At 46.6% G+C, this 17438-nt stretch overlaps 1 protein-coding gene across 2 annotated transcripts in view; it reads right to left on the bottom strand.

Annotated features, from left to right (window-relative positions):
* Window positions 1-15948, bottom strand: part of LOC140456524 (zinc transporter ZIP9-like) — a 91520-nt gene extending 75572 nt beyond the window's left edge. For both annotated transcript variants that reach the window (XM_072550744.1, XM_072550743.1), the window contains exon 1: window positions 15707-15948. In XM_072550744.1, the coding sequence (XP_072406845.1) occupies window positions 15707-15802 (96 nt within the window). In that variant the 5' untranslated portion in view covers window positions 15803-15948. The remainder of the gene's footprint in view (window positions 1-15706) is intronic.
* Window positions 15949-17438: the final 1490 nt, after the last annotated feature.

Genomic DNA, 17438 nt, shown 5'->3' on the forward strand with positions numbered 1-17438 from the left:
ACTGTGCCCCATTGTATTACAGTGACAGACCACAACCTAATATTACTGTGCCCCACTGTATTACAGACAGACAGACCACAAACAAATATTACTGACCCCCACTGTATTACAGACTGACAGACAACAACCCAATATTACTGACCCCCACTGTATTACAGACTGACAGACCATAACCCAATATTACTCTGCCCCGCTGTATTACAGACTGACAGACCACAACCCAACATTACTCTATCCTACTGTATTACACACTGACAGACCACAACCCAATATTACTGTGTCCTACTGTATTACAGACTGACAGACCACAACTCAATATTACTGTGCCCCACTGTATTACAGACTGACAGACCATAACCCAATATTACTGTGCCCCACTGTATTACAGACTGACAGACCACAACCAAATATTACTGTGCCCCACTGTATTACAGACTGACAGACCACAACCCAATATTACTGTGCCCCACTGTATTACAGACTGACAGATCAGAACGCAATATTGCTGTGCCCCACTGTATTACAGACGGACATACCACAACCCAATATTACTGTGCCCCAATGTATTACAGACTGACAGCCCACAACCCAATATTACTGTACCCCACTGTATTACAGGCTGACAGACCACAACCCAATATTACTGTGCCCCACTATATTACACACTGACAGACCACAACCCAATATTAATGTACCCCACTGTATTACAGACTGACAGACCACAACCCAATATTACTGTGCCCCACTGTATTACAGACTGTCAGACCACAACCCAATATTACTATGCCCCACTGTATTACAGACTGACAGACCACAACCCAATATTACTGTGCCCCACTGTATTACAGTGACAGACCACAACCCAATATTACTGTGCCCCACTGTATTACAGACTGACAGACCACAACCCAATATTACTGACCCCCACTGTATTACAGACTGACAGACCACAACCCAACATTACTGTACCCCATTGTATTACAGACTGACAGACCACAACCCAACATTACTGTGCCCCACTGTATTACAGACTGACAGACCACAACCCAATATTACTGTGCCCCACTGTATTACAGACTGGCAGACCACAACCCAATATTACTGTGCCCCACTGTATTACAAACTGACAGACCACAACCCAATATTACTGTGCCCCAGTGTATTACAGACTGACAGACCACAACCCGATATTACAGTGCCCCACTGCATTACAGACTGACAGACCCCAACCCAATATTACTGTGCCCCACTGTATTACAGACTGACAGACCACAACCCAATATTACTGTGCACCACTGTATTACAGACTGACAGACCACAACCCAATATTACTGTGCCCCACTGTATTACAGTGACAGACCACAACCCAATATTACTGTGCCCCACTGTATTACAGACTGACAGACCACAACGCAATATTACTGTGCCCCACTGTATTACAGACTGACAGACCACAACCCAATATTACTGTGCCCCATTGTATTACAGACTGACAGACCATAACCCAATATTACTGTACCCCACTGTATTACAGACTGACAGACCACAACCCAATATTACTGTACCCCACTGTATTACAGTGATAGACCACAACCCAATATTACTGTACCCCACTGTTACAGACTGACAGACGACCACCCAATATTACTGTACCCCACTGTATTACAGTGATAGACCACAACCCAATATTACTGTGCCCCATTGTATTACAGACTGACAGACCATAACCCAATATTATTGTGCCCCACTGTATTACAGACTGACAGACCACAACCCAATATTACTGTGCCCCATTGTATTACAGACTGACAGACCACAACCCAATATTACTGTGCCCCACTGTATTACAGTTTGACATACCACAACCCAATATTACTATGCCCCAATGTATTACGGACTGACAGACCACAACCCAATATTACTGTGCCCCAATGTATTACAGACTGACAGACCATAACCCAACATTACTGTGCCCCACTGTATTACAGACTGACAGACCATAACCCAATATTACTGTGCCCCACTGTATTACAGACTGACAGACCACAATCCAATATTACTGTGCCCCACTGTATTACAGACTGACAGAGCACAACCCAATATTACTGTGCCCCAATGTATTACAGACTGACAGACCATAACCCAACATTACTGTGCCCCACTGTATTACAGACTGACAGACCACAACCCAACATGACTGTGCCCCACTGTATTACAGACTGACAGACCACAACCCAACATTACTGTGCCCCACTGTATTACAGACTGACAGACCACAACCCAAAATTACTGTGCCCCACTGTATTACAGTGACAGGCGATACCCCATTGTTATACAATGACAGACCACAACCCAATATTACTGTGCCCCATTGTATTACAGTGACAGACCACAACCTAATATTACTGTACCCCACTGTATTACAGACAGACCACAAACAAATATTACTGACCCCCACTGTATTACAGACTGACAGACAACAACCCAATATTACTGACCCCCACTGTATTACAGACTGACAGACCATAACCCAATATTACTCTGCCCCACTGTATTACAGACTGACAGACCACAACCCAACATTACTCTATCCTACTGTATTACACACTGACAGACCACAACCCAATATTACTGTGTCCTACTGTATTACAGACTGACAGACCACAACTCAATATTACTGTGCCCCACTGTATTACAGACTGACAGACCACAACCCAATATTACTGTGCCCCACTGTATTACAGACTGACAGACCACAACCCAATATTACTGTGCCCCACTGTATTACAGACTGACAGATCACAACGCAATATTGCTGTGCCCCACTGTATTACAGACGGACATACCACAACCCAATATTACTGTGCCCCAATGTATTACAGACTGACAGCCCACAACCCAATATTACTGTACCCCACTGTATTACAGACTGACAGACCACAACCCAATATTACTGTGCCCCACTGTATTACACACTGACAGACCACGACCCAATATTACTGTGCCCCACTGTATTACAGACTGATAGACCACGACCCAATATTACTGTGCCCCACTGTATTACAGACTGACAGACCACAACCCAATATTACTGTGCCCCACTGTATTACAGACTGTCAGACCACAACCCAATATTACTGAGCCCCACTGTATTACAGACTGACAGACCACAACCCAATATTACTGTGCCCCATTGTATTACAGACTGACAGACCACAACCCAATATTACTGTACCCCACTGTATTACAGACTGACAGACCACAACCCAATATTACTGTGCCCCACTGTATTACACACTGACAGACCACAACCCAATATTAATGTGCCCCACTGTATTACAGACTGACAGACCACAACCTAATATTACTGTGCCCCACTGCATTACAGACTGACAGACCACAACCCAATATTAATGTACCCCACTGTATTACAGACTGACAGACCACAACCCAATATTACTGTGCCCCACTCTATTACAGACTGTCAGACCACAACCCAATATTACTATGCCCCACTGTATTACAGACTGACAGACCACAACCCAATACTACTGTGCCCCACTGCATTACAGACTGTCAGACCACAACCAAATATTACTGTGCCCCACTGTATTACAGACTGACAGACCACAACCGAACATTACTGTGTCCTACTGTATTACACACTGACAGACCAAAACCCAATATTACTGTGTCCTACTGTATTACAGACTGACAGACCACAATCCAATAGTAGAGACCCCCACTGAATTACAGACTGACAGACCACAACCCAACATTACTGTGCCCCACTGTATTACACACTGACAGACCACAACCCAATATTACTGTACCCTACTGTATTACAGGCTGACAGACCACAACCCAACATTACTGTGCCCCACTGTATTACAGACTGACAGACCACAACCCAATATTACTGTGCCCCACTGTATTACAGACTGTCAGACCACAACCCAATATTACTGTACCCCACTGTATTACAGACTGACAGACCACAACCCAATATTACTGTGCCCCACTGTATTACAGACTGACAGTCAACAACCCAACATTACTGTGCCCCACTGTATTACAGACTGGCAGACCACAACCCAATATTACTGTGCCCCACTGTATTACAGACTGACAGACCACAACCCAATATTACTGTGCCCCACTGTATTACGGACTGACAGACCACAACCCAATATTACTGTGCCCCAATGTATTACAGACTGACAGACCACAACTCAATATTACTGTGCCCCACTGTATTACAGACTGACAGACCATAACCCAATATTACTGTGCCCCACTGTATTACAGACTGACAGACCACAACCCAATATTACTGTGCCCCACTGTATTACAGACTGACAGACCACAACCCAATATTACTGTGCCCCAATGTATTACAGACTGACAGACCATAACCGAACATTACTGTGTCCTACTGTATTACACACTGACAGACAACAACCCAATATTACTGTGCCCCACTGTATTACAGGCTGACAGACCACAACCCAACATTACTGTGCCCCACTGTATTACAGACTGACAGACCACAACCCAATATTACTGTGCCCCACTGTATTACAGACTGTCAGACCACAACCCAATATTACTGTACCCCACTGTATTACAGACTGACAGACCACAACCCAATATTACTGTGCCCCACTGTATTACAGACTGACAGTCAACAACCCAACATTACTGTGCCCCACTGTATTACAGACTGGCAGACCACAACCCAATATTACTGTGCCCCACTGTATTATAGACTGACAGACCAAAAACCAAATATTACTGCCCCCCACTGTATTACAGACTGACAGACCATAACCCAATATTACTGAGCCCCACTGTATTACAGACTGACAGACCACAACCCAATATTACTGTACCCCACTGTATTACAGACTGACAGTCAACAACCCAACATTACTGTGCCCCACTGTATTACAAACTGACAGACCACAACCCAATATTACTGTGCCCCACTGTATTACAGACTGACAGACCACAACCCAATATTACTGTGCCCCACTGTATTACAGACTGACAGACCACAACCCAATATTACTGTGCCCCAATGTATTACAGACTGACAGACCATAACCCAATATTACTGTGCCCCACTGTATTACAGACTGACAGACCACAACCCAAAATTACTGTGCCCCACTGTATTACAGTGACAGGCGATACCCCATTGTTATACAATGACAGACCACAACCCAATATTACTGTACCCCAATGTATTACAGACTGACAGACCACAATCCAATATTACTGTGCCCCACTGTATTACAGACTGACAGAGCACAACCCAATATTACTGTGCCCCAATGTATTTCAGACTGACAGACCATAACCCAACATTACTGTGCCCCACTGTATTACAGACTGACAGACCACAACCCAACATGACTGTGCCCCACTGTATTACAGACTGACAGACCACAACCCAACATTACTGTGCCCCACTGTATTACAGACTGACAGACCACAACCCAAAATTACTGTGCCCCACTGTATTACAGTGACAGGCGATACCCCATTGTTATACAATGACAGACCACAACCCAATATTACTGTGCCCCATTGTATTACAGTGACAGACCACAACCTAATATTACTGTACCCCACTGTATTACAGACAGACCACAAACAAATATTACTGACCCCCACTGTATTACAGACTGACAGACAACAACCCAATATTACTGACCCCCACTGTATTACAGACTGACAGACCATAACCCAATATTACTCTGCCCCACTGTATTACAGACTGACAGACCACAACCCAACATTACTCTATCCTACTGTATTACACACTGACAGACCACAACCCAATATTACTGTGTCCTACTGTATTACAGACTGACAGACCACAACTCAATATTACTGTGCCCCACTGTATTACAGACTGACAGACCACAACCCAATATTACTGTGCCCCACTGTATTACAGACTGACAGACCACAACCCAATATTACTGTGCCCCACTGTATTACAGACTGACAGATCACAACGCAATATTGCTGTGCCCCACTGTATTACAGACGGACATACCACAACCCAATATTACTGTGCCCCAATGTATTACAGACTGACAGCCCACAACCCAATATTACTGTACCCCACTGTATTACAGACTGACAGACCACAACCCAATATTACTGTGCCCCACTGTATTACACACTGACAGACCACGACCCAATATTACTGTGCCCCACTGTATTACAGACTGATAGACCACGACCCAATATTACTGTGCCCCACTGTATTACAGACTGACAGACCACAACCCAATATTACTGTGCCCCACTGTATTACAGACTGTCAGACCACAACCCAATATTACTGAGCCCCACTGTATTACAGACTGACAGACCACAACCCAATATTACTGTGCCCCATTGTATTACAGACTGACAGACCACAACCCAATATTACTGTACCCCACTGTATTACAGACTGACAGACCACAACCCAATATTACTGTGCCCCACTGTATTACACACTGACAGACCACAACCCAATATTAATGTGCCCCACTGTATTACAGACTGACAGACCACAACCTAATATTACTGTGCCCCACTGCATTACAGACTGACAGACCACAACCCAATATTAATGTACCCCACTGTATTACAGACTGACAGACCACAACCCAATATTACTATGCCCCACTGTATTACAGACTGACAGACCACAACCCAATATTACTGTGCCCCACTGCATTACAGACTGTCAGACCACAACCCAATATTACTGTGCCCCACTGTATTACAGACTGACAGACCACAACCGAACATTACTGTGTCCTACTGTATTACACACTGACAGACCAAAACCCAATATTACTGTGTCCTACTGTATTACAGACTGACAGACCACAATCCAATAGTAGAGACCCCCACTGAATTACAGACTGACAGACCACAACCCAATATTACTGACCCCCACTGTATTACACACTGACAGACCACAACCCAATATTACTGTACCCTACTGTATTACAGGCTGACAGACCACAACCCAACATTACTGTGCCCCACTGTATTACAGACTGACAGACCACAACCCAATATTACTGTGCCCCACTGTATTACAGACTGACAGTCAACAACCCAACATTACTGTGCCCCACTGTATTACAGACTGGCAGACCACAACCCAATATTACTGTGCCCCACTGTATTACAGACTGACAGACCACAACCCAATATTATTGTGCCCCACTGTATTACGGACTGACAGACCACAACCCAATATTACTGTGCCCCAATGTATTACAGACTGACAGACCACAACTCAATATTACTGTGCCCCACTGTATTACAGACTGACAGACCATAACCCAATATTACTGTGCCCCACTGTATTACAGACTGACAGACCACAACCCAATATTACTGTGCCCCACTGTATTACAGACTGACAGACCACAACCCAATATTACTGTGCCGCAATGTATTACAGACTGACAGACCATAACCGAACATTACTGTGTCCTACTGTTTTACACACTGACAGACAACAACCCAATATTACTGTGCCCCACTGTATTACAGGCTGACAGACCACAACCCAACATTACTGTGCCCCACTGTATTACAGACTGACAGACCACAACCCAATATTACTGTGCCCCACTGTATTACAGACTGTCAGACCACAACCCAATATTACTGTGCCCCACTGTATTACAGACTGACAGACCACAACCCAATATTACTGTGCCCCACTGTATTACAGACTGGCAGACCACAACCCAATATTACTGTGCCCCACTGTATTATAGACTGACAGACCAAAAACCAAATATTACTGCCCCCCACTGTATTACAGACTGACAGACCATAACCCAATATTACTGAGCCCCACTGTATTACAGACTGACAGACCACAACCCAATATTACTGTACCCCACTGTATTACAGACTGACAGTCAACAACCCAACATTACTGTGCCCCACTGTATTACAAACTGACAGACCACAACCCAATATTACTGTGCCCCACTGTATTACAGACTGACAGACCACAACCCAATATTACTGTGCCCCACTGTATTACAGACTGACAGACCACAACCCAATATTACTGTGCCCCAATGTATTACAGACTGACAGACCATAACCCAATATTACTGTGCCCCACTGTATTACAGACTGACAGACCACAACCCAATATTACTGTGCCCCACTGTATTACAGTGACAGGCGATACCCCATTGTTATACAATGACAGACCACAACCCAATATTACTGTACCCCAATGTATTACAGACTGACAGACCACAACCCAATATTACTGACCCACACTGTATTACAGACTGACAGACCACAACCCAATATTACTGTGCCCCACTGTATTACAGACTGACAGACCACAACCCAATATTACTGTGCCCCACTGTATTACAGTGACAGGCGATACCCCATTGTTATGCAATGACAGACCATAACCCAATATTACTGTGCCCCATTGTATTACAGACTGACAAACCACAACCCACTATTACTGTGCCCCACTGTATTACAGTGACAGGCGATACCCCATTGTCATACAATGACAGACCACAACCCAATATTACTGTACCCCAATGTATTACATACTGACAGACCACAACCCAATATTACTGACCCCCACTGTATAACAGACTGACAGACCACAACCCAGTATTACTGTGCCCCACTGTATTACAGACTGACAGGCCACAACCCAATATTACTGTGCCCCACTGTATTACAGTGACAGACCACAACCCAATATTACTGTGCCCCACTGTATTACAGACTGACAGACCACAACCCAATATTACTGACCCCCACTGTATTACAGACTGACAGACCACAACCCAACATTACTGTACCCCATTGTTTTACAGACTGACAGACCACAACCCAACATTACTGTGCCCCACTGTATTACAGACTGACAGACCACAACCCAATATTACTGTGCCCCACTGTATTACAGACTGACAGACCACAACCCAATATTACTGTGCCCCACTGTATTACAAAATGACAGACCACAACCCAATATTACTGTGCCCCACTGTATTACAGACTGACAGACCACAACCCGATATTACAGTGCCCCACTGCATTACAGACTGACAGACCCCAACCCAATATTACTGTGCCCCACTGTATTACAGACTGACAGACCACAACCCAATATTACTGTGCACCACTGTATTACAGACTGACAGACCACAACCCAATATTACTGTGCCCCACTGTATTACAGTGACAGACCACAACCCAATATTACTGTGCCCCACTGTATTGCAGACTGACAGACTACAACCCAATATTACTGTGCCCCACTGTATTACAGACTGACAGACCACAACCCAATATTACTGTGCCCCATTGTATTACAAACTGACAGACCATAACCCAATATTACTGTGCCCCACTGCATTACAGACTGACAGACCATAACCCAATATTACTGTACCCCACTGTATTACAGACTGACAGACCACAACCCAATATTACTGTACCCCACTGTATTACAGTGATAGACCACAACCCAATATTACTGTACCCCACTGTTACAGACTGACAGACTACCACCCAATATTACTGTACCCCACTGTATTACAGTGATAGACCACAACCCAATATTACTGTGCCCCATTGTATTACAGACTGACAGACCATAACCCAATATTACTGTGCCCCACTGTATTACAGACTGACAGACCACAACCCAATATTACTGTGCCCCATTGTATTACAGACTGACAGACCATAACCCAATATTACTATGCCCCACTGTATTACAGACTGACAGACCACAACCCAATATTACTGTGCCCCACTGTATTACAAACTGACAGACCATAACCCAATATTACTGTGCCCCATTGTATTACAGACTGACAGACCATAACCCAATATTACTGTGCCCCACTGTATTACAGACTGACAGACCACAACCCAATATTACTGTGCCCCACTGTATTACAAACTGACTGACCATAACCCAACATTACTGTGCCCCACTGTATTACAGACTGACAGACCACAACCCAATATTACTATGCCCCATTGTATTACAGACTGACAGACCATAACCCAATATTACTGTGCCCCACTGAATTACAGACTGACAGACCACAACCCAATATTACTATGCCCCATTGTATTACCAACTGACAGTCCATTACCCAATATTACTGTGCCCCACTGTATTACAGACTGACAGACCATAACCCAATATTACTGTGCCCCATTGTATTACAGACTGACAGACCATAACCCAATATTACTATGCCCCACTGTATTACAGACTGACAGACCACAACCCAATATTACTGTACCCCACTGTATTACAGTGATAGACCACAACCCAATATTACTGTACCCCACTGTTACAGACTGACAGACTACCACCCAATATTACTGTACCCCACTGTATTACAGTGATAGACCACAACCCAATATTACTGTGCCCCATTGTATTACAGACTGACAGACCATAACCCAATATTACTGTGCCCCACTGTATTACAGACTGACAGACCACAACCCAATATTACTGTGCCCCATTGTATTACAGACTGACAGACCATAACCCAATATTACTATGCCCCACTGTATTACAGACTGACAGACCACAACCCAATATTACTGTGCCCCACTGTATTACAAACTGACAGACCATAACCCAATATTACTGTGCCCCATTGTATTACAGACTGACAGACCATAACCCAATATTACTGTGCCCCACTGTATTACAGACTGACAGACCACAACCCAATATTACTGTGCCCCACTGTATTACAAACTGACTGACCATAACCCAACATTACTGTGCCCCACTGTATTACAGACTGACAGACCACAACCCAATATTACTGTGCCCCATTGTATTACAGACTGACAGACCATAACCCAATATTACTGTGCCCCACTGTATTACAGACTGACAGACCACAACCCAATATTACTATGCCCCATTGTATTACCAACTGACAGTCCATTACCCAATATTACTGTGCCCCACTGTATTACAGACTGACAGACCATAACCCAATATTACTGTGCCCCACTGTGTTACAGACTGACAGACCACAACCCAATATTACTGTGCCCCATTGTATTACAGACTGACAGACCATAACCCAATATTACACTGCCCCACTGTATTACAGACTGACAGACCATAACCCAATATTATTGTACCCCACTGTATTACAGACTGACAGACCCTAACCCAATATTACTGTACCCCACTGTATTACAGACTGACAGACCACAATCCAATATTACTGTACCCCATTGTTACACCATGACAGACCACAACCCAATAATACTGCACCCCACTGTAGTACAGTGACAGGCAACAACCCAATAATACTGTGCCCCACTGTTGCATAGTGACCAACCACAACGCAATATTACTGGACCCCACTGTATTACAGTGATTAACCACAACCCAATATTACTGTACCCCACTATTTTACAGCGACAGGCAACAACCCAATATTACTGTACCCCACTATTACAGAGTGACAGACCACAACCCAATATTACTGTACTCCACTGTATTACAGTGATAGACCACAACCCAATATTACTGTACCCCACTGTTACAGACTGACAGACTACCACCCAATATTACTGTACCCCACTGTATTACAGTGATAGACCACAACCCAATATTACTGGACCCCACTGTATTACAAACTGACAGACCATAACCCAATATTACTGTGCCCCACTGTATTACAGACTGACAGACCATAACCCAATATTACTGTACCCCACTGTATTACAGACTGACAGACCACAACACAATATTACTGTACCCCACTGTATTACAGTGATAGACCACAACCCAATATTACTGTACCCCACTGTTACAGACTAACAGACTACAACCCAGTATTACAGTGATTAACCACAACCCAATATTACTGTACCCCACTATTTTACAGCGACAGGCAACAACCCAATATTACTGTACTCCACTATTACAGAGTGACAGACCACAGCGTAATATTACTGTACCCCACTGTTACAGACTGACAGGCCACAACCCAATATTACTGTGCCCCACTGTATTACAGACTGGCAGACCATAACCCAACATTACTGTACCCCATTGTATTACAGACTGACAGACCACAACCCAACATTACTGTACCCCATTGTATTACAGACTGACAGACCACAACCCAACATTACTGTGCCCCACTGTATTACAGACTGACAGGCCACAACCCAATATACTGTACCCCCCTGTATTATACAATAAAAGACCAGTATCTCTGCGATGTGCAGTGATGGACCAGGTCCCAAGAGCACAGTGATGTCCATGCTGATCATGTTCCTGTTTGCCTGCATTTGTCCCATACCCATCCAAACCTTTCCCATTCATGTCCTTATCCAAGTGTCTTTTAAATGTTGGAACTGTTCCCACATCCACCACTTCCTCAGGATGTTCATTCCACACATAATCACTCGCTGTGGAGGAAGGTTGCCCTCGTGTCTTACTGAAAACCTTCTCCTCTCACCTTAAAAAGAAACTCCAAATTTTGAAATCTCCCAGCTGCCATTCACCTGATCAATACCCATCAGGTCACCCCTCATTCTCCTCAATCTTACCTTATCCCCAATCCTGCATTCCCAGCAAGATCCTGGTCAATCCTGTCTGAACCCTCTCCAGTTTAATAATATCCTTCCTATAACAGGGCCACCAGAGCTGCACTCCAGAAAAGGCCTCACTAATGTCCTGGACCATCTCAACATGACATCCCAACACCCACACTCAATGCTCTGAGTAATGAAGACAAGTGTACTAAACACCTTCTTAATCACCCTGTCTACCTGTGACACAACTTTCAAACAATTATGGACCTGAATCCCTGGGTCTCTCTGTCCGACATCACTACCCAGGGCCCAACCACTAGCTATATAAGTCCCGCCCATATTTGCTTTACCCAAAATACAGTACTTTGCATTTATCCAAATTAAACTCTATCTGCCACTCCTCAGCCCATTGACCCAATTGATTGCGATCTCTTTGTTATCTTCACTGTCCCCCATTTCACCAATTCTGGAGTCACCTGCAAACTTACTAACCATACCTCCTATATTCTCATCCAAATCATTCAAATAAAGGACAAACAAAAGTGGACCCAGCACTGATCCCTGAGGAACACCGCTGGTCACAGGCCTCCAGTCCGAAAAACATCCCTCCTCCAGCACTCTGTCCCCTACCATGAAGCCAATTTTGTATCTAATTGTTAAGCTCTCCCTGAATCCCATGGGATCTAACTTTAGTCATTAGTCTACCCTGGGAAACCTTGTCAAAGGCTTTACTAACGTCCAAGTAAACAAGGTCTATTGCTCTACCTTCAATAATCTTTTCAGTCACTTCTTCAAAAATCTCATTCCAGTTTGTGAGACACGATTTCCCTCAGACAAAGCCATGCTGGCTCTTCCTAATCAGGCCTCACCTCTCCAAATACACGTAAATCCTAATCCTGAGAATCCCCTCCATCAATCCCCACCACTGATTAGATTAGATTACTTACAGTGTGGAAACAGGCCCTTCGGCCCAACAAGTCCACACCGCCCCGCCGAAGCGCAACCCACTCATACCCCTACATTTACCCCTTACCTACGGGCAATTTAGCATGGCCAATTCACCTGACCTGCACATCTTTGGACTGTGGGAGGAAACCGGAGCACCCGGAGGAAACCCACGCAGACACGGGGAGAATGTGCAAACTCCACACAGTGAGTCGCCTGAGGCGGGAATTGAACCCGGGTCTCTGGCGCTGTGAGGCAGTAGTGCTAACCACTGTGCCACCATGCCGCCTAAATATCGGACTCACAGGTCTGCAGTTCCCAGGTTTCACCTTAAATAAAGGTGCAACATTTGCCACCCTCCAGTTCCCTGGCATCTCACCTGTGGCTGTAGGTTGTACAAGTATCTCTGCTAGAGGTCTTCCCTAACAATTTCTTCCCTAACTTCCCACAAAGTCCGGGGATACACTTGACCAGGTCTGAGAGATTTTGCCACCTTTATAGGGGGACAGGGCAGGACCCAATCCGACTGTTCTGCAATGTTATACAGCATCAGTCCAGAATACAAAATGCCTGTTACCCCACGTTACACAGTGACACACCAGGCACAACACTAGCGTAGTCACGATTAGAGTGGTGCTGGAAAAGCACAGCAGGTCAGGCAGCATCTGAACAGCAGGAAAATCGACTTTTTGCTGAAACGTAGATTTTCCTGCTCCTCGGATGTGGCCTGACCCACTGTGCTTTTCCAGCACCACTCTAATCTTGACCCTGATCTGCAGTCCTCACTTTCTCCTGCAACATTGCTGTTCCTCAATATTACACAGTGACAGACCAGGACACAATATTACTGTATCCCAGTATTATACAGACATATCCTGTACCCACCAGTTCTATGCCCCAGTGATATGCACACAGACTTGTGCCCACTGGTATTTTCCCCAGTGTCAAAGAACAGGAGGCCTTTATCCCAGGTTTTGCACTGTTACAGCACACGTGGATCAGATGCTCAGCTGGTGTTTTGTTGCATTGAATTGACCCTGAAATACACTGGGGTGGGAACATGTTGGGAGATTGATCACTGTAGATTCACAATGAGATTGGGGCAGTGTCCAGGCCAATTGCTGTCTGGAAAGCAACACAAGGAAAGAGGTGTGTGAGCTGGGGTGGGGGAGAGCTGGGTCATCTTACCCGGATTGTCCACTCCCAAAAGTCACACTTCCCTTTAGTATCCCACACAGCGAAGTGAGGATAAATATGATCCATTTCAACAAGGAGCTACAGCCTTCAATGTGGCTGACTGCGTTTTATTAACGGGATTGGCTTGACTGGTGGTGAGAAGGGCTCTGCCTGTGAGATCCTTTATGCACGCCCGGACTCTCTGCCGCACCGCACGCTGCCCTCGAAGTGGCTGTGGGGGGGACGAGACTGTCACACACCTCCTTCTGGAATGTGCCTAAGCAAAGGAAGTCTGGAGAGGAATGCAGTGGTGTTTGTCGGGGTTCATCCCGAGCAGCGCCGTGACGCGGGACTCCAGTCAGTTCCCCGGGACTCACACCGAGACGAACATCAACTGTGCTCCAGGATCATCAACTCAGTGAAGGACACTCTCTGGGCGGTCCGAAACCTGTTGATCTTCCAGCTGAAGGAGTTGACCCCGACTGAGTGTTGCAGACTGGCACATTCCAAGGTCCAGGACTATGTTGTGAGGGATGCGCTGAAGCTTGGGGCAGCTGCCGCCAAGGCGCGGTGGGGAAAGACCACCGTGTAACATCAGCCTGCCTGAGAAGAACAGGGGGCCCACACAGTCATTTGGGCTCTGCTGACCCCCCAGCTAAAAATGTAATCGTACAGACCTGTAAATAGGAATGATTACTCTGTTTTCGGTATGCAAACAAACGGAATATGTTTACATATGTATGGCATGCCCAGTTGTACAGATCATTAAAGTATTTTATGAATAAAGTATATTTTTGAAATAAAAAAATTGTAATTACAATCTCCAGTGGGACTGCAGCTTATTGAGAAAGAAATATAACTGCACTCAATTACAGGGAGGGGAGCAATAAACGGAGCCTTTTCTAGCTGGACTTTGACACACGTTCCTGTCCCTGTAACACACAATGAGGGAACAGTCTGTTACCTGGGGCAGTCTGATAGTTAAAGGGATCATTCCCAGGAGCAGGCAGCCCCCAAACATCGCCAGAGACAGCAGGATGATAGTGATCGCTCCATCCATCGCCTCTCGGTCTCTCTGCAGCCAATTTCACACTCAGCAGGCGGCCGGAAACTCGCCCTCGGCTCCCATCGCCTCCACCTCCGGCTCCGACAAACTTTCAATGAAACTTTTCCCAAACTTTCAGCCCATCCACGTCGCCTCACCGCGGAATGCTGCAAAATACCGCCACCCGCTGGTAGAGAGGGGAACTGCAGGGGGAGCGTCACCCGGTGGGACAGAGGGGAACTGTAGGGGGAGCGTCACCCAGTGGGAGAGAGGGGAACTGCAGGGGGAGCGTCACCCGGTGGGACAGAGGGGAACTGTAGGGGGAGCGTCACCCAGTGGGAGAGAGGGGAACTGCAGGGGGAGCGTCACCCGGTGGGAGAAAGGGGAACTGCAAGGGGAGCGCCGCCCGCTGGGAGAGAGGGGAACTGCAGGGGGAGCGTCACCCGGTGGGAGAAAGGGGAACTGCATGGGGAGCGCCACCCGCTGGGAGAGAGGGGAACTGCAGGGGGAGCGTCACCCGGTGGGAGAAAGGGGAACTGCATGGGGAGCGCCACCCGCTGGGAGAAAGGGGAACTGCAAGGGGAGCGCCGCCCGCTGGGAGAGAGGGGAACTGCAGGGGAAGTGTCACCCGGTGGGAGAAAGGGGAACTGCATGGGGAGCGCCACCCGGTGGGAGAGAGGGGAACTGCAAGGGGAGCGCCGCCCGCTGGGAGAGAGGGGAACTGCAGGGGGAGCGCCGCCCGCTGGGAGAGAGGGGAACTGCAAGGGGTGCGCCGTCCGCTGGGAGAGAGGGGAACTGCAGGGGGAGCGCCGCCCGCTGGGAGAGAGGGGAACTACAAGGGGTGCGCCACCCGCTGGGAGAGAGGGGAACTGCAAGGGGAGCGCCACCCGGTGGGAGAGAGGGGAACTGCAAGGGGAGCGCCGCCCGCTGGGAGAGAGGGGAACTACAAGGGGAGCGCCGCCCGCTGGGAGAGAGGGGAACTGCAAGGGGAGCGCCGTCCGCTGGGAGAGAGGGGAACTGCAGGGGGAGCGCCGCCCGCTGGGAGAGAGGGGAACTACAAGGGGTGCGCCACCCGCTGGGAGAGAGGGGAACTGCAGGGGGGTCAGAGCGACCCCTGGTGGTTGAACCTTCAGGAAGCTCCAGAGTTGCTCACCCCAGTCTGTTCCTGAGTCAACCTGAAGGATCTTATAGAGGTTTAAAAATCATGAGGGGCATGGATAGGATTTCCCCTGGGGTGGGGGAGTCCATAACTAGAGGGGCATAGGTTTAGGGTGAGAGGGGAAAGATATAAAAGAGACCTCAGGGGCAACTTTTTCACACAGAGGGTGGTACGTGTCTGGAATGAGCTGCCAGAGGATGTGGTGGAGGCTGGTACAATTGCAACATTTAAGAGGCATTTGGATGGGTATATGAATAGGAAGGGTTTGGAGAGATATGGGCCGGGTGCTGGCAGGTGGGACTAGATTGGGTTGGGATATCTGGTCGGCATGGACGAGTTGGGCTGAAGGGTCTGTTTCCATGCTGTACATCTCTATACAAATACTGCCTTGATGCTGGAGGTCAGGTCCTGTGTTGTTTATTACCCTGTATTTGTTTGTTATGTTGTACGTTGTACTAATTGTGTATTATCCTGTGTATGATTGTACTTTAG

Source organism: Chiloscyllium punctatum, chromosome 3 (genome assembly GCF_047496795.1).
Source record: "Chiloscyllium punctatum isolate Juve2018m chromosome 3, sChiPun1.3, whole genome shotgun sequence".
Lineage (NCBI taxonomy): Eukaryota > Metazoa > Chordata > Chondrichthyes > Orectolobiformes > Hemiscylliidae > Chiloscyllium > Chiloscyllium punctatum.